This window comes from Cetorhinus maximus, chromosome 5 (genome assembly GCF_964194155.1).
Source record: "Cetorhinus maximus chromosome 5, sCetMax3.hap1.1, whole genome shotgun sequence".
Classification (NCBI taxonomy): domain Eukaryota; kingdom Metazoa; phylum Chordata; class Chondrichthyes; order Lamniformes; family Cetorhinidae; genus Cetorhinus; species Cetorhinus maximus.
In genome coordinates this window covers 70141318-70165654 of record NC_135883.1, presented here as the reverse complement: position 1 = coordinate 70165654, position 24337 = coordinate 70141318, and the positions used below count along the sequence as shown (strand labels likewise).

At 41.4% G+C, this 24337-nt stretch overlaps 1 protein-coding gene across 1 annotated transcript in view; it reads right to left on the bottom strand.

Moving 5' to 3' along the window:
* The window catches only part of nid1a (nidogen 1a), a 111064-nt gene that overhangs the window by 43800 nt on the left and 42927 nt on the right, over positions 1 to 24337 (bottom strand). Inside the window, exons 9-11 of the mRNA XM_078541982.1 lie at positions 18044 to 18187; positions 15846 to 15974; positions 2516 to 2659 (exon numbers count right to left, since the gene is read on the bottom strand). Of these exons, the coding sequence (XP_078398108.1) occupies positions 2516 to 2659; positions 15846 to 15974; positions 18044 to 18187 (417 nt within the window). The remainder of the gene's footprint in view (positions 1 to 2515; positions 2660 to 15845; positions 15975 to 18043; positions 18188 to 24337) is intronic.

The window sequence follows — 24337 nt, the reverse complement described above, 5'->3', positions numbered from 1 at the left end:
ACAGCATCAAAGACGACCACTCAGTCCAACCTGCAGGTGCTGGCTCTTTGGTAAAACTATCCAACTGCGTCAACTTCCCTGCTCCTTCCCCATAACACCGTAAATGCTTCCTTTTGAAGTATTATTCCAATTTTCTTTTGAAAGCTACTTTCGAGTCTGCTACCAGCAGCCTTTCAGGCAGCACATTCGTGGTCATAACAACTCGCTGTGTAAACAAACACCTCATCTTCCCTCTGGTTCTTTCACTCATTATCTTAAATCTGCATCCTCTGTTTACTGACTCTCCTGCTAGTGGAAACAGTTTCTCCTTATCTACTCTATCAAAACCCTTCCTAATTTTCTTTTAATCCTCTCTGCTCTAAGAAGAACAATCCCAGCTTTTCTACTATCCTCACATAACTGAAAAACCTCATCATTGCCTTCCTTCCTGTACTACTATTTAGTTCCACTGCACCAATATTTGTTTACTTGTCCCATTACCATCCTCTTTTGCCTTGCACAATCATCCTTCTTGGTATTTAATCACCCCTGCCTTCCAACTCTTATCATTGACCTTCCCTTTGTTCTTTCCTTTGCCTGCATCTTCCAATTCCCAGGTTTTGCACCTACTTATAAATTGTTAAATCTCCATCATCTCCTAGTTCTGATGACAGATCATAGACCTGGGACGTTAACTCTGTTTCTCACTCCACCGTTGCTGCTTAACCTGTTGGATGTGTCCAACACTTAGTTTTTATTTCAGATTTATGGTGGGAAAAATGGCATGAGGTAAATGAGCCATGACCTGTTTCAAAGATGGAGTAGGCTTGACAAGCCTGCTCCTGTTTCCTATGCTCTCAGTATTTTGCTTTTATTCTATTTAGTTCCATTTGGCTCAACTGTTTGGTGAATCCATTTTTTTGGATTCATTTACGGGATGTGGGTGTCGTTGGCTAGGCCAGCATTTATTGCCCATCTCTAATTGCCCTTGAGAAGGTGGTGGTGAGCTGCCTTCTTGAACTGCTGCAGTGCCTGTGGTGTAGGTACACCCTCAGTGCTGTTAGCGAGAGTTCCATGATTTTGGCCCAGCGACAGTGAAGGAACAGTGATATATTTCCAAGTCAGGATGGTGAGTGGCTTGGAGGGGGACTTCCAGGTGGTGGTGTTCCTATGTATTTTCTGTCCTTGTCCTTCTAGATGGTAGCGGTCAAGGGTTTGGAAGGTGCTATCGAAGGAGCCTTAGTGAGTTTCTGCAGTGCATCTTATAGCTGCCACTGTTCGTCAGTGGTGGAGGGAGTGAATGTTTGTGGGAGGGAGTGAATGTTTGTGGAAGGGGTGCCAGTCAAGTGGGCTGCTTTGTCCAGGGTAGTGTTAAGCTTCCTAAGTGTTGTAGGAGCTGCACTCATCCAAGCAAGTGGAGGGTATTCCATTATATTCCGGACTTGTGCCTTGTAGATGGTAGACAGGCTTTGGGGAGTCAGGAGATGAGTTAATCGCCATAGGATTCCTAGCCTCTGACCTGCTCTTGTAGTCACAGTGCTTATGTGGCTAGTCCAGTTCAGTTTCTAGTCAATGGTGGCACCCCCCCAGGATATTGATAGTGGGGGATTCAGTGATGGTAATGCCATTGAATGTCAAGGGCCAATGGTTCGATTCTTTCTTGCTGGAGATGGTCATTGCCTGGCACTTGTGTGGCACGAATGTTACTTGCTCCTTATCAGCCCAAGCCTAGATATTGTCCAGGTCTAGCTGCATTTGGACATGGACTGCTTTGGTATCTGAGGAGTCATGAATGGTGCTGAACATTGTGCAATCATCAGCGAACATCCCCACTTCTGACTTTATGATAGAGGGAAGGTCATTGATGAAGCTGCTGAAGATGGTTGGACCTAGGACACTATCCCAAGGAACCGGAACTGAGATGACTGACGTCCAGCGACAACAACCGTCTTCCTTTGTGCTAGGTATGACTCCAACCAGCGGAGAATTCCCACCTGATTTCCATTGATTCCGGTTTTGCTAGGGCTCCTTGATGCCACACTCAGTCAAATACTGCCTTGGTGTCGAGGGCAGTCACTCTCACCTCACTTCTTGTGTTCAGCTCTTTTGTTCCTGTTTGAACCAAGGCTGTAATGAGGTCAGGAGCTGAGTGGCCCTGGTGGAACCCAAATTGAGCGTCAGCAAGCAGGGTATTGCTAAGCAAGTGCCGCTGAATAGCGCTGTTGATGACCCCTTCCATCACTTTACTGATGATCAAGAGTAGGGCTTCTTATTAATTATTAATACAACAATGCATTACTTCCACTCTTAGAACCCTTTAATAGTCCCAAAAAGGTTGTGCAAGAAGAGATTTTGACCTCTCTCAAATGGACATGTGGGAACAGTATCTTCAGATGTCTGAAAACATTCTGGCCTGCGCAATTCTCAGGATGACAGTGTAAAAATATCTGGCCTGTCCCACCCTCTCCACACCTTTGATTTATGCACACATTCAGGAAGAAATTGACAACACTTACTGAAATAGGACGTTACATACCGACACAGGACTTTCCATTCCCAGAGAAACCGGCTAAACAGACACACATGAAGTCTGAGCCACCAGTGTAAATACAGCGAGCACGGTCAGGTGAATCACAGTTGTGGGTTCCAGTTTGGCAAGGATTGTCGGGACGCTGAACAGCTACAAGAATTAAAAACAGGCAACATTTAACATTTCATTACTCATCGGGGTGAGGAGAGTTTTCTATTCATCAACTTTAGCAATGAAAAAGGAGGCAGCAACAGTTTGGATTTTTATAGTGCCACTAACATAGTAAAACAATCCGATGTACCTCACTGGAGTAAAAGTTTGGTCAAAGAGGTAGTTCTAAAGAGCGATTTAAAGGAGGAGGAAAGATGAATAGAGAGGCAGAGGAAATTCCAGAACCGGGGCTCTTGGCAGCTGAACACATGGCTGTCAATGGTGGAACAATGGAAACCAGGAATGCACAAGAGGCCAGAAATGGAGGAACATAGATATTTCAGTGGATCGTAGGGCTGGAGGAGGTTATAGAGATAGGGAAGGGGCAAGGCCATGGAGGGATCTACAGTGAAACCCCTTTATCTGGTTTATACTTTACTTAAGTAAAACAGCATAAAATCTTGCGGCGCAAGATTTAAACGCTCGATAATAAGTTACGAAAGTGACTGCGAAAACTACATTGCTTGTAACATGTTTTGGGCCAGTACATTGTAACATTAAGGTCCTCTTAAAGCCTATTAGACTAAACCAACTTGCAGTCATTGTTTTTTTTTAAACACTGCAAATTTTGTTTTGAATTTAAATCAAAGCTGGAACAATGAGCATTGAAAGAAAGGTTTGGAGGGTGGAGAGATGTCTGTTTCAAGGCAAAGAAATGTTAAGCATACAAGTGCTCCAGAAAACACCAAAGTATCAGACACGCAAGAGTCAAAGTGTATTTGAAGTTCTCCACCCACATTCACATATGATTTCAGCAGCTGAAACCTGACCATAGGATACTGAACAGATTAAGACAGGAAATCAGGGAACGGGGGTGGTGGGGTCAGGGGTCCAGAGGGGCCTGTGTGTGGTGTGTAGAAGGAAACTTGTTCTGGGTTCGACTTTACATTACTTCAGAATTTGGCACTTTTACATTTGAACATTGGCTCAATCTACACGGTACATTCATCTTTATACAAACAGGCAGTTCACAAGTTTTATTAGTTTAAGATCCAAATACCCAATCTTTATTTGTTACTGTGTTATCATATAACTAGGATTGTTCAATGACTCAGCTCAGTTTATATACTTCAATCCAAAACCCACAACTGTTGGATGAAACAACCAAAAAAATTTGGCCAGTATTCTTTTACTATTATAAAGGGAAAAAAAAAGGCAGCATCTCTGTCCAGTTAACCCTGTCTTTACACTGCACTGATGGTTTAGGTGATTGGTGCAAAACCCCAAGGTGGATAGACAATCTAGCTTTGATTACCTGACTGTGTAGAGTTAGCTCACCTCAGCTGGAGCAGTGAGAAAGATGCAATTGGCTTCAAAGGGTGAGGAATGGATACCAAAAAGCCGGAATTCTTTTTAGGGAATAGACAAGCTCGGCAGATGTTGGGGTGTAGGGGTTGGCAGACGAGAGCAGGGGGAAAAAGAAGGATAGGGTGGAGAAGGTGTGCAGGGAGAACAAAGTAGGGCAGGGAGCAAGGTCGAGTTTGGAGAAGATGTGAGGGCATGACCAGCAAGGCGGCTGGAAGAGAGAGATGAGGGGTGAGGAGTGGGAGGGGAGGCAAAATCCATTCTTTCCCATGACCAATTCTAGCCTGATTATTTCCTTCGCTTTTCGCTCATTATCTATTTCTGTTTCAATCTATTAGAATATCAAAACATTACATCAAATGTTTATTTTCAAAAGGACTGAATAATTTTATCATGGATAAATTATCTTGATTGGTGATATTTCAGCACATGCTCACTCAGGTTTCAGATGACAAGTGCGGGACAAATAATTTTACTGCTGTGCATTATGCTGCATAGGGAAGTGGTGAGTGAACAGGATTAAACACAAGCTGCTGCCATTTTAATGGTGCCACACCTGCCAGGCATGTGTGCAGAGTGGCAATTCATATAAAATCAGAGCTCCGTGTATGTCTGCTTCATTTAACTCACATTCGAAGTTCTGGCCCTTGGACTGGCTCTGGGGCAAAACTGTGAATCTATAAAATAGCCCAAAGAACAATCTCTACTGGCTGACTGTCAATCTCAACTCCACTTTCCCACCCAATCCCCATACCCCTCGATTCCCTTAGTGCCCAGAAATCTATCAGTCTCAGTCTTGAATACGCTTATCCACTGAGCATCCACAACTCTCTGATGCAGAGAATTCCAAGATTTACAACCATCTTAATGAAGAAATGTCTCATCTCAGTCGTAAATGGCCGGCCCCTTATCCTGAAACTATGCTGCACCCCCCGTTGAGAATCTCTGAGCAGTTCTCGGAACATTCTAGGATGTTATTGTTGTATTATCTCTTTCGAGATTAACTCAAACCAAGTTGAAGGACAGACTTGGAGGTTGAACATAGAACTTTAAAGGGGGTTGTCAAAGCTTCAGCTTTACATGTGCTAACCGACTATGCAAGAGAACTGAATCATTTGATATTGCATCACTTCCCATTGTTAAGAAACTCAGATACTTACCTTACTTTGAAGTTTGGAGGTCGGGAACTCCAGGCCTCTTGCGCATGCGCTGGCCAGGAAACAGCCGCACATGCGCAGTTCGGGGCTTTTTCTTTCTCAGGTTCTTCAGGCCAGGGACCAGCCCTGCTTGCAAGTGAAAAGAGAAAACGGCACCAAGAGGCAAGTCAGATTATCTGGAGGGAATGCCATTGTAACAGTGTGTCCCAGGGAGCAGGACATGGGAGGGAGACAAGGAGAAGGCCCCAAACCAGGGAGGGGACCAGAGAGATGTCCTAAAAAACAGTCACAGGCAAGGAACAAAAACCAGGGAACAGGAATAGGTCCCTTAAGTGAAGTTAAAGAAAGAAGCAGAGTAATACGCTCCGAAGTCAAGAGCGAGCTGCAGGGAGCAGACTTTGAGCAAAGTGGGTGCGAGAGGAGCCCTGAAGATTTGAAGGTTGGTGACTCTGTGCTACGGACCGTTGGGGCAGAGGTACCCCTTTGGAGCAGTGGTGTTCTGCTTGGTACAGCCAAAGATCTGAGATTGTGCTTAGAAAGTGAAGCTTGAGTGTACTCGGAGATCCAGGGGAAAAGAATCTTGGAAGACAAGATTGAAACTCTGCAAGGTGGGTCATTGTTGAAGACGACCAAGTGGGAGTGACTTTTGTAGAGAATTCTAAGGTGAGATCTTCAGATGTGGAGATTGGAAACCCTCGTGGGGAAGACAAAGTTTCAGTGAAATTGTTTTGTGACAAATGTCTGGGTGGGTTGTTGAGAAATCAATGGAATCTGTTTAGGTCGCATTTGCCATCTACTGTTTAGTGTGGTGTGTCTGACCACAGTGCGCCTGTTAATTCACATATACCTCAGGCTTACCCTGAATGTTAGGGTCTCAGACAGATATTGTAAATTGTTTTATCTTTCTGAGCTTTTATATAAAGTTTATTTTTGTTTGCTCAAAACCTCTGGAATCTTGTGGCTTCATTCACTTAGTAAGCATCTTGAATCTCAAACTTAATCTACTTTAAACAAAATGCTATTTGTCCCTAACCGAATCTTCCCCAACGTCCCGGGGTCTGGCCAAGATTCATAACACTGAAAACATACACATATGTTATGACATAGCTTCAACATATATTTAAATAATTATATTTAACACACTGTAAATACACTATCACAACATCCCCCTTCCCTTAAATAACAACTCCATATAGTATAACATTAATATGCATATTAATAAATATCCCTTAAGAAATTTGACAACTGTAACACTATTTACATAAAACATTAAACTGTAACAAGAACATTTGGAACACTCCTCTTCAAGGTGTTGTCTATGTTTGGTCATCGACTGACTTGACAATACCTTGTGATAATGACATGAGGGCGTGGTCTCAAATTGTCTGCCCTCTCCTCCTGAAGATTGTGTTTGGGAGGGTTTGTCCTCAGTTGTTGGTTAGTTGCTTGTTGTCTCTTCATCTACAATACATACGTGGGTACTCACAGGCGATGCTGGTTGGTTGTCCTGTGCATGGCTAGCAGAGATCGATTTCTTCGCAGTACCACACCATTTGGTGTTGTCACCTCATGCTAAAATGGTTCTTTGCATACCTTGGACACCTCTGCTAGGATCCGTTTCTGTCCTTATTGGTGTAGGACTCTCACCTTCTGGCCAATATATAGCAGCAGTAATTCTGCACCTGCATGCATGTCATGTGTATCTTTCATCACACTGGTTTTTGATTTAACCAGTCTGTGATCAAAGATGACTTGGTGAGATGATAGCTTGGTAGTGTGGTTCTCACGGGTCAACCATACAGAATCTCAGCCATCGTGCAGAGATGCAACACAATTTGTATCTAATTTGGTTTCCGTACATTGTTTGATCAGCAATTTGACTGTCCTGACCATGTATTCAGCCATCCCATTCAAACAAGAATATCAGGGTGATGTGATCATTTACATTTTTCCTGGAATGGTTTTCCTATGTATTGTGAAGCACTGTCAGAGACTACTTCCACTGGGGAACCAAAGAGGCTAAAGATTGCGCCAACAGTGCTGGCGTCTGCTACATTCAATGAGTCCCACAGTTTCTGAACAATTGGAAATTTGGATTGATAGTCGGTCACTAGTAAATAGTCTTCTCTGCCCACAGCTGTCTTGGTCCATGGAGATGACAGTAGAGGTTCATTCTGCTGACTGGCTTGGTCTTCCTGGCACGCATCACAATCTTTAACTACCTGTTCGATATCCTTGCAGGGCAAGAACACCGACTCGCAGCCAAGTTGAGTTGCCTTCTCTATTCCCATGTGTCCCTGATGGAGCTGATCGAGTTTGTTAGGCCTTTGAAGAGTACTCTGTTGGATATACCAATCTCATCTTAATATGGTCAATACATTCTCAGGTCTGTAGGGATCACATGGATGGTCTTGGGCCAATCCTCTATAATGACCTGGCACAGAGCTCAGAGTATGGGGACTTGAGATGTCTTCCTCTGAAGTTCCTCTCTCTCTCATTTTGACCGAAGCACGAGGTTTATGTTGTAGGCATCCTCCATGCTTGCAAAGACTTCATCCACCTGGGTGATGAGTGGTAGGTCTCGTGCCTTCCCAGGGTTGGGCAATATACTTAGAGTGTCTGATAGGAACATCTGACTACTGGGTTTGTATCTGACATCACAGCTGTAGCCCCAAATCTTCACAGAATTGATGAGTAACCCCTGGATTCAAGGCGGTGCACTCGTGAGCAGTTTTCTCCAGATCATCTCCGGCGGCTTACAATCTGTCTTGACCGTGAACTCTTCCCAGAATAAGTATGTGGGGAACCTGGTGTTCCCAAAGACAACTGAGGGTTTCTTATTCAACAATGGAGTAATTTGCTCATACCAGCAAAAGACTTTTTGAACCAAGTGTGACAGACTTGCCGTCTTAAAGAAGACATGCACTGAGACCCTGCCGCAATTCACCCATTTCTTATGTTGTTGCCTTCCACAAGGAGGGTCACAACATTGAAGATGAGACAACAGGACTCGGCAGACGGCGCTGGTTTCAACACATTGGTGATCATCCTGTCACAGAAATGGCGTGTCTTTCTTCAGCAAAGTGGAGATGACTTCTCCAAGAAGGAAGCTAAATTGACCTGACACCTTTGGGGGGTCGTCCTTGTCCTGTGGCATTGACTGGATGCCTTTGGTCTTCTCAGGATCCGAGTGGATACCTGAGCTTGAGGAAATGGCACCAAAAAAATCATCCATCTTAATGAAGCATTTTTTTGCTGTTGAAAACCAAACCTACAGATCTAGCAGTCCCCATTAACAAGTATAGGTTTCTATCGTGCTCTTCTTCTACGTGTCCTACTACTGTGACATCATCCACAATTCACAAACAGCCCAGGACTCATTCTGTTATCCGGTCCATATGCTGTTGATATATATCCTAGCTGACCGACAGCTCAAATGGTAAACGGACAAAACAATACCTGCCAAAAGGAGTTCTAAACATTGTTAACTCTTGTGACTCTCTTGGCAAGTGTATGGACCAACATTTGTTTTTGTGTCTAATTTGGACAAGTGTTTAACTCCATCACATGTTCGATTTAACTCTTCTAGCATTGGTATCTTAAAAGGATGTCTCTTTAGTCTCTTCGGGGCTAAACACAGTTGAATTTAACTGTCCATTGCACTCGTCAAATGATGTCTTGCTTTTCCATTCCAACCAGTTCTACTCTCAACTTTTCTCGAACATGCAGCGGGTCAATTGACAGCATTGCACCTTCTTTAAGGTACAGGACCATGTCCCCATGGGAATTCCCAACCGTGTCAAACCGGTCCAGGTACAACCTCTGGAGATCTTGTACCAATCCAATGGGTATGCACCTGTTTTGACCGCTGTGGTTTTCTGACTAGGTCAGCTCATGGATGGTGACCATGTTAAGTTCATTGCATGTCAGCAACCCTGCTGGTCTTGATACATCCACTATGTTAGAACATTTGAACAGGCCATGTTGACTCTTTGTCTCTGCATTCCAGAACTAGGGAACCCAGGCACTTAATTGTAGGGCCATTGTATGCTGTAAGCTTCATGCTTGTGGGCCACACCACAGACTTCAATGCCTTGTGGCATGTCCTTGAGAATGAAGAAAGGTGGAGTGTTGACACTTACACCTATGTTACTCTCAGTCGATGACGTCCAGCCTTACTGGGGCAGATGACCTGGAGTGTTGCAAAAGCTTCTGCATTCTTTTAACTGATTGAACTGTTCTGCTAAGTGATCATGTGAAATAGTTGCTCACCTACAGTGTCTTCACCTCGATTCACCTCATCCATTTTTGTCAGGTGCACCCCCACTTCATGGATGGGTCCATGCTTCAGGTGATGCCTGGAAGTGTCTTGCCTCCAAACGTCTTTCTGTGGCGTACTTCTGTGTTTTAAGTGTTGCCCTCTTTTGTTTCTCCCCGCATTCCTGCTGCTAGGCCTTCTGCAAAGTTTGGCCCACTGCCCTCTAAACCCACAGGATTTGCATATGTCTGAGTACGCAGGGCATCTACACAGTTTGTGGGAGAGTCTGCAGTTATTGCACATCCTGCTTTGCTTGTACACCTTGGATATTGTACTGACAGATGTTCTGGACCATAAGACTTGCAAATACTGCCCCCCAGCCACAATGGCCTCATGTCTGTGCCCATCCCATAGTAAGCTCTCCACACCATGTCCCTTCAGCTTTTCCAGGTCTTTCTGGAATGCCTCAATAGGAGTAGACATGATAACCAACTTCATAATTTGTTTTGAGAGTTCAGCATCAGAGATGTCGTATCCTTTTGTTTTCTCTCTGCATCAGTTAACAAACTTCTAAAATTGATTTTGAGCGATTTGAAAGATTATTCCATGTACAGATACACAGTTAGTCAGCACAGTATGTAATTGAAAAAATGGCACTGAAGGCATATTTGGGAACAATGGGAGAATTCAACCCTAACAAAGAGGACTGGAGTAATTACTAATGAAGGTTACACATGTAGCTGAAAGTAAACAAAATAAAGTAAATGTTTTCCTCACCATGATGAGGCCAGAAGCTTTTGAGGTGGTGTCTAAACAATGTTGCTCAAGGGATCCCAATACAATAGATTATTCTGAACTCATATCATGGCACAACTAAGAATGAGATTCCACTGAGGGTTGCATTCCGTGAAAGGAAGCAGTTGCCAAATGTGACTGCTCCAGATTACATTCTCGAATTAAAGAAATTCTCTCATTACTGTGGGTATGGCACAAACTTAGAAATCAACCTCAGAGACACATTTGTAGGAGACGAAATTAACAATAAAAATCCATGCTGAGCTTTTCAGCAAAGTCAATAAGCTGATGTGGAAAGTAACTTGCAATGAGGCCAAGCCATGGAAATGGTCAAAAGGGACAGTTGCAAATTGCAAGCGAGTTCTTTTCCCAAGTTGGTAGGGGGTTTCTGAGAGATACAGGCCAAGGCAGCCAAGTTAACATTCTCAGAATCAGAAGTTCAGATGCTACCATTATCATGGTAGTCACCAACCATTTAATGCCTCCATTTTCAGTCAAAGTGTTATGCCTGTGGGCAAGTCTGTCATATGCAGATGGAATGTAGGAGCAGACAAAACAGTCTTGGTAAAGCTCCAGGTCACAGCTATCTACCATGTTGAGGTTGTGATAGATATAAAGCTTGTTCAAGTGGCTGGAAATCCTCAAACGTGCATTAGGTAGATATGGAAACATAAGTTAATGTTATCAAACAGGAAGATCAAGATGTGTACTCAATCAGAAAAATAGCACATGGAAGATGAGAGGAAAAGGGCTGAAGATATAATTTCAGCACCCACGTTAAAAAAGAAAGTTGCAGATTCACTATTTACTTTCAGCATTGATACACCTGCAGCAGTGTCTGTTATCGCGGAAGGAGATTAAATGAATTTCTTAAGTCACATTCTCTTGCACAAAACTGGTGCGAGATTGACTAGTTATTCCAATAACAGTATTCCAGTATTAGGTGAAGTTAGTGGGGAGGTGGTGGCGTAGGGTGTTGTCACTAGATCGGTAATCCAGAGGCCCAGGGCAATGCGCTGGAGACCCGGGTTCAAATCCCAACACGGCAGATGGTAGAATTCAATAAAAATCTGGAATTAAAAGTGATGACCATGAAACCATTGCTGATTGTCATAAAAACCCATCTGGTTCGCTAATGTCCTTTAGGGAAGGAAATCTGCTATCCTTACCTGGTCTGGCCTACATGTGACTCCAGACCCAGACCAATGTGGCTGACTCTTAAATGCCCTCAAGGGATGGGCAATAAATACTGACCTAGTGTTTACTGAAGAACGAATAAATAAGAGTGGAAGAGCACCATTTTACTTGCCATTGGTAGTAGGAAGAAAGGACAAAATCTCCCTGATGGGAAGAAATTGGCTTAAGAAGCTGAGCTATTGACAGCAGGGATAAGTAACAGGGCGTCCAACATTGAGGAAATGCTGAGGGAGCAAAAAGTGGTCTTCGAGCAAGGAGAAACAAATTAGGCATCACAAAGCCAAAGTCAAGATAGAGGACAATGTGCAGCTGACATTTTGCAAGGCTAGGCCAATGCCTTATGCACAGTTAGAAACAGTAAGTAAAGAGTTGAGTAGATTAGAAAGAACAGGGGCGATTAAGGTGGTGAAGAGCAGTGAATGAGTTGTACCCATTGTGGTAGTTCAAAAAGCAGACAGGTCAGTTTGGATTTGAGGAGATTATAAACAAACTGTAAATAAGGTGATTGAAATGATACTTATCCACCACCTACCAGTGAAGACTTGTTTTTTTTAAATTTAGACAATGGAAAGGCGTTCAGTAAGTTGGATTTGTCGAATGCATATTTGCAATTAACTGACAAGAACAAGGAACTGCTGTCTATTCCGGGCTGTCTATTGCTCTCTCAGTGTTCCAGGGCGACATGGATCAGGTACTGAATGGGATAAAAGGAGTGTGCTGCTTCTTAGATGACATTCTAATTAGTAGTAAGACAGAGAAAGAGCACATTGCAAGCTGAACCAACTCCTAGATCGACTTCAAGCTAAAAAGCACAAGTGTTGTTTTATAATGTCAAGTGTATCACACCTGAGTCACCAAATAGACAGTGAAGGTATCCACCCAATGCAGGAGAAGGTTGAGTGGATTTTGAAAGCAAAGAGGCCAGAGGACAAAGAAGAACTTAAACCATTCATTGAGATTGCTACGTTTTATTCCAAGTTCAGCCCCAACTTTGCTAATAAATTTGTTCCACTATATCAACAGCTCAAAGATGGAATAGATTGGGAAGTGGTTTTTATGCATTTATGGGGTGTGGGCATCGCTGGGTAGACCAGCATTTATTGCCCATCACTAATTGCCCTTGTGGGGGGAGAGGTGGTGAGCTGCCTTCTTGAACCCTACAGTCCATGTGGTGCAGTTACACCCATAGTGCTGTTAGGGAGGGAGTTCCAGGATTTTGACCCAGCGAGAGTGAAGGAACGGCGATATATTTCCAAGTCAGGATGGTGAGAGACTTCGAGGGGAATTTCCATGGGCTGTTCCCATGTATCTGCTGCCCTTTTCCTTCTAGATGGTAGTGGTCGTGGGTTTGGAAGGTGCTGTCGAAGGAGCCTTGGTAAGTTTCTGCAGTGCATCTTGTAGATGGTACACAATGCTGCTACTGGAGTTCAGCTCTTTTGTTCATGCATGAACCAAGGCTGTAATGAGATCAGGAGCTGAGCGATCCTGGCAGAACCCAAACTGTGGTCTGTCAGAAAGCATTTCAAGAAAGTGAAGAAACTAGTGTTGCTTTTTGACCCACTATGATCTCAAGAAACAATTGGTTTAAGTGTGCAATGTCTCACCACAGGAGATAGGTGTGATGTTATCTCACATAATGAAAGGCAGTGTGGAGAAGCATGTAGCATATGCTTCACATACTTTAACAAAATCAGAGCAAAATTATTCACAAGTTGAGAAAGAGGCATTAGCAATCAAACATGGTGTCACCAAGTTCCACAGGTACTTGTACAGTAGGAAATTCACTTTGTTAACTGATTACCAAGATCATGTTTGGTTCAGAAAAGGGGAGTACCATCCCTAGTGGCAGCCGATATCAGAGATGGGCATTGATTTTGATGGCCCATCAGTGAGAGATTAAAAATTGTAAATCAGAAGATCCTACAAATGCAGATGTTCTTTCAAGATTTCCAATGGCGACCGATTCATTTCTAGCCACTGAGTTAACTTAATTACTTTACATACACAGATGACATGCCAGTGTCCACCAGAGAAATTAGTGAAGAAACTCAAGGATGTAATGCTCAGTAAAGTGCTCAATTATGTCCTGAATGGCTGGCCACGAGAAGCTGCAGGAGTATTTCACATGTAGAAATGAACTGAATGTAGATCAAAGGTGTCTCCCTATAGGGATTTAGAGTCATTATTTTGCCAAGGTTTAGGGCAAGATTGTTGAGGAGCTTCAGCAAGAGCACACAGGGATAGTCCGTATGAAAGCAGGAGCAAGAAGCTATTTCTAGTATCCAGAGATAGATAGAGATATTGAAGAGTTGGTAAAAAGTTGTAAAGTATGTCTCAGAATGAGAAATGAACCAACCAAGGTTCCTTTCATTCCAAGGTCAAACACAAGAAAGCCATGGGGACAAGTACGTGTCGATTTCTTTGAAGTGGAAGGGAAAGAGTACCTTGTTTTAGTCAATAGCTATAACAAGTGATAAATGTTGAGTCTCTGCCCAATATCACAAGTGCCAAGACTATTGAAGTTTTGACAAGTTGGTTTGCAATTTATGGGTGTCAGTTAATAGTCCACAGTTTACTTCAGAAGTGTTTGAAATATTTCTGAGTAAGAATGGAGTCAAATACCATAACATCCACCATCGAATGGCGCTGCAGAAAGAAATACAGGTTTTGAAAGAGATATATGCAGAATCATTTGCTAGGTGACAAGGTGAGCAGCAATTCCCATGTTTCTCTTTGACACAGGCTAGGCAATTTTCAGTTTCTCTTACTGAATAACCCCCCAGTCTACAACAGGTTGCTCATCTTACGAGTTAGTATTTAAACACACTTCTAAAATAAGGTTAACTAAACCTTAAACCTGACATCAAAAGCAAAGTAAGAGAAAAGCAAGAAAAATGAAGATGAGTAATGATACACAAAGCATGAAACTTAAAGGGTCCAGTGCTGGACAGAGGGTCATGATGCAAAACCACCGAGGTCATAAGGAGAAATGTATGATTGGAGTTGTTGTAAAGAGACGAGGTACATTGACATATCTAGTGAAGATTGGAGAAAGGCTCTGTCAGTAACTTGTAGATTGTTTGCTTGAAAGAGGAAACATGACAAAGGAAGAACAGATGAAACCCATTAAAATCCGAATCCCTCCTACAGCCCATCATGAAAGTTAGGAAGGAAGTGAAAGTTAAAAAGAAACTGAATGTTTGCTGGTAGAGCAAAGTGAGTCAAGGTCTTTAATTAAGACAAAATCAATGTCAAAGTCCCAATCAGATTTGACACAGCCAGAAATGTTGAGGGCAGAGTCAAGCTAATAAAAATGGAAAAGAAAGAAAGAAGCCAGGTAGATTAATAGAAAGTGTGTAGAAAGGGAGAAAAAAGTTGTTCTTTTCATTATTTCTTGCCAAATTATGATATTTTTGTTAAACACAATGTTAAAGAAAAACATTTTTTTCAACATGTAAATTATCTGGTAGAATCAGTGATATATGTTCTAATTACAGTAAAAAAATAAGCGTGCATCCCGACCTGTTAAAATTTCCGCTATTGTTACTGTTGGATTAGTCATATTGCATTCTGAGAACTTATATACATGTACCATTTTACAGTTTAATGTGCAAGTTTTTTTTAAAGTGGTGAGGGAATATGGTGTATTGCAAGATCTGAGCATGTTATTATATTGCCCTCTCTGTTGGGGAGGCGTAAATAAAGTTAGTTCAATAATGGCTGCCCGCTGTGAGACCACGTGCTAATCTTTTCTCAATGCAATACACAACTTTCAGTAATGAAAATTCCTAAGTTAGGAGCACTGAATGAAAGGATGGATCAGTCATGCTCGAATTCTGTTTGTAAATTAGAATTTTCATTCAGAAAATACTCACAAAGTGAAGTTATGAGGAGCAGAATCAAGTCACAACTAACAAAGGGTTTTGATAGAACAGATATGGATCAAGTTTCTGGTGGCAAGGGGGGGAGTCAGTAAGCAGAGGACAGAGATTTAACTTAATTGGCGAAAGAACCAGAGGGGAGATGTAGAGTTTATACAATAGATATATACAGCAAGTTATGGTCTAGAATGCACTGCCTGAAACGGTGTTGGAAGCAGACTTAATAATACATTTCAAAAGGGAATTGGATAAATATTTGAAAAGACAAAAAAAATTGCAGGGCTGTGACAAATGAACAAAGGAGTGGGATTAATTGAATAGACCTTTCAAAGAGCCAGCACAGACATGATGGGTCAAATGGCCACCTTGTATGCTATACAATTCTAGATTTCTAATGCCTCATCTACAATTAAAATTGAACAGATTTATCATTCCTACTGTATAATTTTCTTTTTAAATCCAAAAGCTTTTCCTAAAGAAATCGAAATGCTGTAAATAGAAGGAAGACATTGTACTAAACAAGTAGAACTTACCCACACAGGTTCGGCCATCCTCTGCAAATTGATAACCTGCAAAGCATTCACATCGGAAAGTTCCTGGCTGATTGTTACAGACAGCATAATTTCCACAAATGGATGGATTGTCTCGGCATTCATCAACATCTGTAGAGTAACAACAGCATAAGGAACTTTATCCAGTGTGAACCAAGGAGCACAGTTCCTTTTTAATTGAACAATAATTTTAAAAAATAGACATTTTCACGCACTGATAGTTCAGGCCCATTTACTGTAGTTAATTTATTTCTTTCCTTACTTAAAGCTTAAAATCTTGATTTGTGAACTCTCCTACAGCAACAACTTGCATTTTTACAGCACCTTTTTTTTTTAATATAAGTAAGATGTTCCAAGGCACTTAGGATTCATTTTATATAAAATTTGATACTGGGCCATATAAGACAGTGGGACGGACATATCATTGACATAGATTTTAAGGAGCATCTTAAAAGAAGAGAGAGGTGGAGAGGCTTAGGGAAGAAATTCCAAAGCTTATGGCCTAGGCAGCTGAAAGCACGGTCACTGATGTTGTGATTAAAGCTGGGAATGGGCAAGAGACCAGAATTGCCTGGAGACTCTTTCTATAGTAAGGATGTCATAAAGCCATAGTTTGTTACATAGAGTGAGCGTCAATTCATTCAACAGAGCAGACATCCATTGGCTAGTAAAATAGAGAAACAAAGCCAGCAAAGTATTTATTTCACATCTCCCTTCTGATGAGTTTACCTTCACAAAACCCATGGCCTCACTAACACATTTCAATCCCTAAATGGCCCATGCCTTACAAACAATGATATTTGGCATTGGCTTGCATTTTTAAAAAAAAAAGAGGGTACAGATTACAATTGTGCTTTCAAAATGCTGGAATTCAAATCTGAAAACTGGACACAACAATAAAAGTACATCTGAAATCATCGAAACATTTCTTAGTCAACCACATGACAAATGTGGAAACAAACTGTAATTTCAACCTCTCCATTTAAGGATTTCTCTAGGCTACTCCACACCAGGTATTGATCCTCATCTAATCCACTCCCGCGCTCCGTCAGATTTAGTTCTGTAAGTGGCAACCAAGATAGAATCATGCTGTTCAGGAGACACCTCACTTTTGGCTACCTTGCATTTAACATTCCCATTCAATTCATACTTTAAAACTGAATAAAACACATCCAAGACGGTATTACATTGAATAATATACCCTTTGATCAGCTGCTTCTGCCACAACTCCAAACTCCAGTCTCCATATCATCTTGACAATGATATCTGCAGCTATTCTGGTCTGAGCTTGTAGACATTTATAAATAATGAGATAATCAGAATCTCACTCCTGCTTCAGATTCCAGAACTCCTCCAGGTTAAAATTCTGCTCTTTAGTCTTTCACTTTCCTGTCCTTTACATTTCAGTCCTGGAGCTAGCCAGTGTCTGCTGGCTCCTCTATGAGAGGTTAGATCTCAACACAAAACAAGTGAGCTACAGAGTGTTGGGGCTCTACCAATGCATTATATTGTAAGTACAACACAGAAACAGGCCATTCTACATAACTGATCCATGGCAGTGTTTATGGTCCAAACAAGCCCACTGCTGTATTCTCGACTCCTTTCTCCCTTATGCATTTATCTAGCTTTCCTTTAAATGTATCTACTCCATTCACTTCAACTACTCCTTGTGGTAACAAGTTCCACATTCTTACCACTCTATGGCTAAATAAGTATAGAGGAGGGAGCTGAAGACCTTGTGGTCTACTGGAGCTGTAACACTCCTTATCCATTGTTGCATATATTGCAGGTTCTCAAACTGTTCATTGAAGTTCCTGGCGAAGGCATTTTAAGGTTTACAGCTCCTGTGGAACTGTACCTGCTCATAAATCTCTCTTATGGCATGGGGGCTCACCTGGCAGAGGCATTTTAAGGTTTACAGCTCCTGTGCATGAAGGACATGCGTACATTAGGGAGAAAGGAATATGAGGATATGGTAATAGGGTGAGATGAAGTAGGGCAGGAGACTCATGTACAGCATAAACACTGGCACAAACGGACTTTCTGTGCTGTAAATCCAATGCAAAATGACCAACAGCATTTGGTATGGCCCCCAACATGACATTAACTCTGGTGCAGAGAACAGCCAAAGGCGTAATTTGAATGCAAGTTGCTGCCTATTTTACTAGTTGCTTTCCTACCATAGCAAGTCTGTCCATCGCCATAAAAGCCAGCGGAACATTCACAAGTGAACCGATTCCCCTGCTCTGGGCGACATGCGGCATTAGTGTCACATCCGTGTGTTCCGGTGTAGCATGGGTTCTGGTTCACCAAACTCGAGTCATCTAGAAAACAAGAGAATGAAAATTTTGTTTTAAATTAGCGTCCCACAAACAACACTGTTCCTTGATCTTTTACCGGTTCTGCAGAAAAAGAATAACATGCGTCATTGTGCTGCTTATTTCACTTAAGCTGAACAACTTGCACAGGTTAAACAGTCTTTCCAACAGATTGTTACATCTATTACTTTCGTGACAATGTATGTAGAATAACCCATCATTCAACTGTGTTTTTCCAATCAACAACAATCTGTACTTTTATAGCACCCTTAATGTAGTAAAACATCCCAAGGCATTTCACAGGAACATTATCAAACACAATTTGACACTAAGCCAAGTAAAGAGATATGAAGGCAAATGAACAAAAGCTTGGTCAAAAAGGTGGATTTTCACAAGTGTGTTAAAAGTAATAGAGGGAGGCAGAGGAATGTAGGGAAGGAATTCCAGACCTCTGGGCCTAAGCAGCTGAAGATACGATCACCAACAGTGGAGTGATTAAAATCGACATGCTCAAGAAGTGAAAATTGGGGGAGCGCAGAGATCTCTTCATTCAATCTAACATTTTAATAGAAACACCAGGTGCTAGAATGCAAATCATCCTGTAATTCCTGACTCCAGAATACAAATTTAGAGTCTCCCTGCAAAGTAGCTGACCAAACGAGTGTTGGATTTCCAAATTTAGAACCAAAGGAAAAAAGAGCAGAGACTGACTGCAATTATATTGCACTTCAATGAAAAACAGTTTTGGGGGCACATGAATGCAAATGTGGCATGATGACTTGGGATCAAGAACTTGAACCAATTCACCAGCGCACTGAAGTCCGGCACTGCAAGACCTCTTGCAGAAGACCACCTCACATCAAATTGTGGTAGAACTCTCACCTTGAGTTAAAAGGTCATGGGTTCAAACTCTACTCTAGGGAATTGAACATAAAATCTAGGCAGGGATAAGGGATTGCTGCGCTGTCAGTGGTGTTGCCTTTCGAATTATACTATATCTGAATTATATTATATCTGAGTATTTCCGAGGCACTGATGGATGTAAAAGATTCTATGGTACTTTTGGAAGGAGAGCAAAGGAGATCTCGCCGGTGCCCTGATGAATATTTATCTTCCAGCCAACATCACTAAAACAGACCATTTTCTCATCACTGTTTGTGGGAGCTTCTTGTGATCCATTTTAAATGTATTTTATTCTAATCTCTCTTTTCCTTATCGACTTGTTTAATAAACCTGGTTCATGGTTAGCAGCCTGAACAATGAACTGACTGTCTGTTCTCTTGCTTTCTGAAGTCAAGGAAACAATATAATGGTGCAAGGTGTATCCAGTAGTTCACTTACCAGGTTTGTGTACGGCCCTAAGCCTCACTACAATTAAATAAATATCAGATATTAGACCACATCCAAGTATATTCTTTGATGCTAAAGAAATATATCTGAGGTAAAAGCCTAAAAATGCATCAGCACCTTTGGAACCTTACAAATCAGACATGTGGTCAATTCAGTTACTGAAAAATCTGGGTGAATGAGTGTTTAAATTCTAATTGTAGACAAATTCCAGTTTGTCTACCAATAATTAAAAGGCAACATAAGCCTCTGGGTATCATAAGTAGAGAATTAATCTGCCAGTCTGATGACAATCTCTGTTCCCACCCCTTGGATTCTATGAGCCAACCAATCATATGCCCATGCCAAAACGTTTCCATTTATTCCAGTTCTCTTTTATTTTCAATATCAGCCTCTCCAGAGGAACTGTATCAAAGGCCTTACCAAAATCCAAGTACGCTGTATCTACTGCCTTATCCCTATCAAATTCCTCTCAAAGAATACCAGTTAGGTTGAGAAGACCACCTCTTCAATAGCCCACATCAGATAGAAATAAAATTATAAAAGATTGTCAAATGATCCATGATCTGACCTTTAATAAAAGTTTCCATAACTTTACCCACAATGGACATCAAACTCACTGGTCTGTAGTTTCCTGGGTCAGTATCTCTGACAATGCAGCACTCCCTTGATAGTGTACTGAATTATGAAGCGAGATTACAAGCTCAAGTCCTGAATGTAGCTTGAACCTTTAAGCTTCCAATTTCAGGAAAGTGCTATGAACTATGTCAAGCTGAAACACAGGGCAATAATAAAGAACTGAGAGAAAATACATTTTAGATATCTTGTTGGCTTACTTCCAAAAAGCAATAGATGATACTCAGAAATAATTTGTTGGTTTCTCCAATTCAATCTCTATCAACATTCTTGCACTCAAATGAAGCACTTCAGATTTTATACAGATTGTTTTACTTATCAGTATAAAATCTGAAGTAAGTGATCAGCTCCATAGACACAGCTTCAGCAGAACTGAACCACATTGTTGCTTGTTAGGCAACACTCAAAATTCTTGATGTATCTATTGTCAATAAAGATTGCAGGCTACCATGCCTCTGTTCACAAAATCAGTTCTGGTTTTGCATTGAAATATTTATCCACATTACATAAGGTTAACTTTAAACTGCTCCAATTCTGCAGAAAGGGCAGAAACCTGCCATTTCATAGGATCAAGGGGCACAGAAGGAGGCCACTTGGCCCATCGTGACAGTCCCACCTCTTTGAAAGATCTATCCAGGTAGCCCCATTTTCCTACAATTTTTTCCTTTTGAAGTATTTATCCATTTACATTTTGGAAGTTACCACTAAATTTGCTTCCATCACCCTTTCATGCAATGCATTGAAGATGATAACTCCCTGCATAAAAATAATTCCCTCATACCCCCCTCTGATTCTTTTGCCAATTATTTTAAATCTGCTTCCTCTGTTCATTATCTCACTTGCCACTAAAAAGTGTCTCCTTATTTACTCTATCAAAACCATTGATAATTTTGAATAACTTTCAAATCTCCCCCTGCATTCTCTGTTCCAAAGAGAACAAGCTCAGCTTGTCCAGTCTCTCCACCCTGATACTATTCTAGTCAATCTCCTCTGCACTTTCTATAAGGCCTTGACATTGTCCCTAAATTGTGGTGCCCAGAATTGGCCACAATGCTCCAAGCTGAGGCCTAAGCAGTGTTATATACAGTTTACCATAGCATTCCTGCTCTGTATTCTTATTGTTACAGCTGCAGATTATTTCAAGATCAACAGCAGCAAAATAATCCATTTCTATAGATTCTCTGGTTACTGATTTTGTTTAGTGATCTGTGCACACAAACAGCACCTTAGACCAGGTGGTAATTCATGCCGCCTAGTGGACAGTCCAAGAGGGCACTGGACTCCCAATTTCGACAACCACATTTGGCATGAATCCAAGCTGAGAACTCAGCTTGGGAAAAATGATCAATCCTGCCCCACGCTGCCTGCTCCATTAATACTTCCACTGCGTACAGGTGTGCAGGAAGCTCAGATATTGATAGCAGACCCAACAGAAACTTTCAGCAACATGGATTAGTAATTCCAGTTGTTAAAAGCTTATTCAAACCCAGAAACTTCAGGCTTGATGTTCAGGCTCAGGGTGAATGGAGACAGGCAAAAGTTAACAACAGCAATGCAAAGCCATTTCAGCACTTCACTTTCAGAGAGCAACCTACCTTCTTCAGCTTTTCAATTTATTGAAACACAGCCAAACAGTTCTCCTCCCCACCATGATGTGAATGAACAACAGCTAAAGAAATATTTGCGGGTTTTCCATAAATAACTGGGCTGCTTACCGACATTTAGTTTCATCCCCTGTAATTTATTGGCAAAATGGCAATTTAGGGCAACCAAAATTCTGATCTAATGTTTCTCAACAATGTTTTGCGCCTTTTTTTTTAATATAAGAAAAAGCTTCCTTTTCCTCAATTACTATGACCAGAAAAGCCATCTTCCCTCAGGGCAACTTTGCAGGAAATCCCACACTGGGCCCCTTAATGACTCAAAACCAACAAATGCCTCTTACAAAGTTTACATACTTGATAGGAAACATGCTGTGGAATAAGAAAAGGCCGTTCAGTGGATGTAAAGTGAGCTTGTTTTACGCCAAAGCAAAGCCCACAGCCACAGCAGTTATTGGAACAGAAGAAAGACAGCTTTTTGCATGAGTCGATCAAATGGAAATATAAAATGGAGTCATTAAAATTTTAGCTTTAAATGCAAATTTTGTTCCACATTCAGACTTTTTATCTCATAAAAGAGAAAGATGCATTTATATTTTGCCTTTCACAAGTTCAGGACATCTCAAAGCATTTTACAGCCAACTAAGTACTTTTGAAGTGTAGATGCTGTTGTAAAAAACGTGGCAGCTAATTTGCACACAGCAAGCTCCCGCAAACAGCAACATGATAATGGCCAGATAATATGTTCGGGTGATATTGGTTGCAGGATAAATATTGGCCAGCTCACCATGGAGAACCCCCTTGCTCTTCTTCGAAATAGTGCCAAGGGATCTGTTTTGTTTATCCAAGAGTCCGAACAGAGCCCTGGTTTAACAATTCATTCAAAATGCAGCAGCGCCTCCGGAGTGCAGCACTCCCTCAAGCACTGCACTGGGAGGGTCAGCCTGGTTTGTGGAACCCTCAACATTGTGATTCAGATCGAGTTGACACACCGGCTTTGCCTCCTTCACATTGCTGGGAGGGCCATGTTACAAACTCTTCATTACCAATATAGAAACTCTATAAACTCTGTTAAACCAGAAGCAGTACAGCATAAATATCCATTGAGATGGAACCACCCCAACAAACAGAGTTAACAATTCTAACAATAGGCGTTTATAACATTTTGAATATTTATTCCTTGTATTACCTTCCACAACTGAATAATTAAAGCTATAACTGGAAGCCCAGTGGGTTAATGTATGGAAAAAAAGAACATTTTTGAAATAGTTTTGGGTTTTCCATTATTCTCAAAAAAGTAGAGTGAGGATTAGATCAACGGGGGGAGTACAATAAATTTACATGATGACCATAAACCCTTAAGGTGAATCACAATGCTGATGCCCATTTTAAACAAACACACACCAGGAAACTCACAGCTTTTATAGTATTGGCTATTACTTTGATATATGCAAATGAGGCTCACCAAGCTCAAAAAATCTCAGGGGAATTGTTTTAAGGTGCACATGCAGCAGAAACAACTTCTGACCAAACTTCCAGAGCAGTTGGCACACCACAAATAAGATTAAATGAACTTGCATTGAATGGCACCTTTCACAACCTCAGGGTGTCCCAAAATGCTTTACAGTCAATGAAGTATCTCTGAAGTATAGTCGCTGTGGTAAAATAGGAAATTTGGCAGCCAGTCTGCTCAAAACAAGGTCCGAGAAACAATTCAACTAATGAAGAACTTTTGTAGTGTACTTTTAGACCTTGTCATGTGCAAATTGTCTGCATTATTTCCCCGAATAACAACGGTGACTGTACTTCAAATATTTCAAAACTATAGAATGCTTTGGGATGCCCTGAGTTCGTGGGAGGTGCTATGTAAACATAAGTCTTTCTTATTAAACAAAAGTGGTGCCAAGCTTTAAAGCACCTTTCTTCAGAACATCACAAGTTGGCTGGAGGAAGCCCTCACTCCCACGTCTACACATTAATTCCAGCTGAGGTTGCCAAAAGGCAACCAGGACTAACAAACTTTATCAAATGGAGATCTGAAATTGAACTGTAACTAGTTATAACCTAAAACAATAAAGTTTGTGCTCTGATATGAAAAGCCTTCCATAAAATAGTAGCTTTGGAATCCTCTGCACCTTCTCCTTTGCAACAAACAGAATCCGACTGCAACTTGGTGCTTGAAATGCATTCAGACTAGAAACTGTTGTGGTTGGGCCAAAGGACTTCTTTAAAGCAAGACAAATGCTCAATGAGACAGCAATATCAAGCATTAACGCAGCCTTTAGTATGAACAAGAGTAAGCTTACAGAGTGCAAGCCATTCACTGGCATGTTACTAGGAATGCAAACTGATCACGAGTTCCAGGACTAATTGGTGTGTTAGTTTGGGGTCAGAGAGAGGTTGGCTGCAGAATGTTCCATTTTCAAGCTTCAGTTATCAAAATATCTACAACAAACTTCCAAACTGATCCAATTGATATTTGGTTTTTGGAGGCCTACAAACAAATATACAGAGACCACATTGTTATCCAGTACGCTGTGACATTGAATGGGAGAATAAAGATTAATGCCAA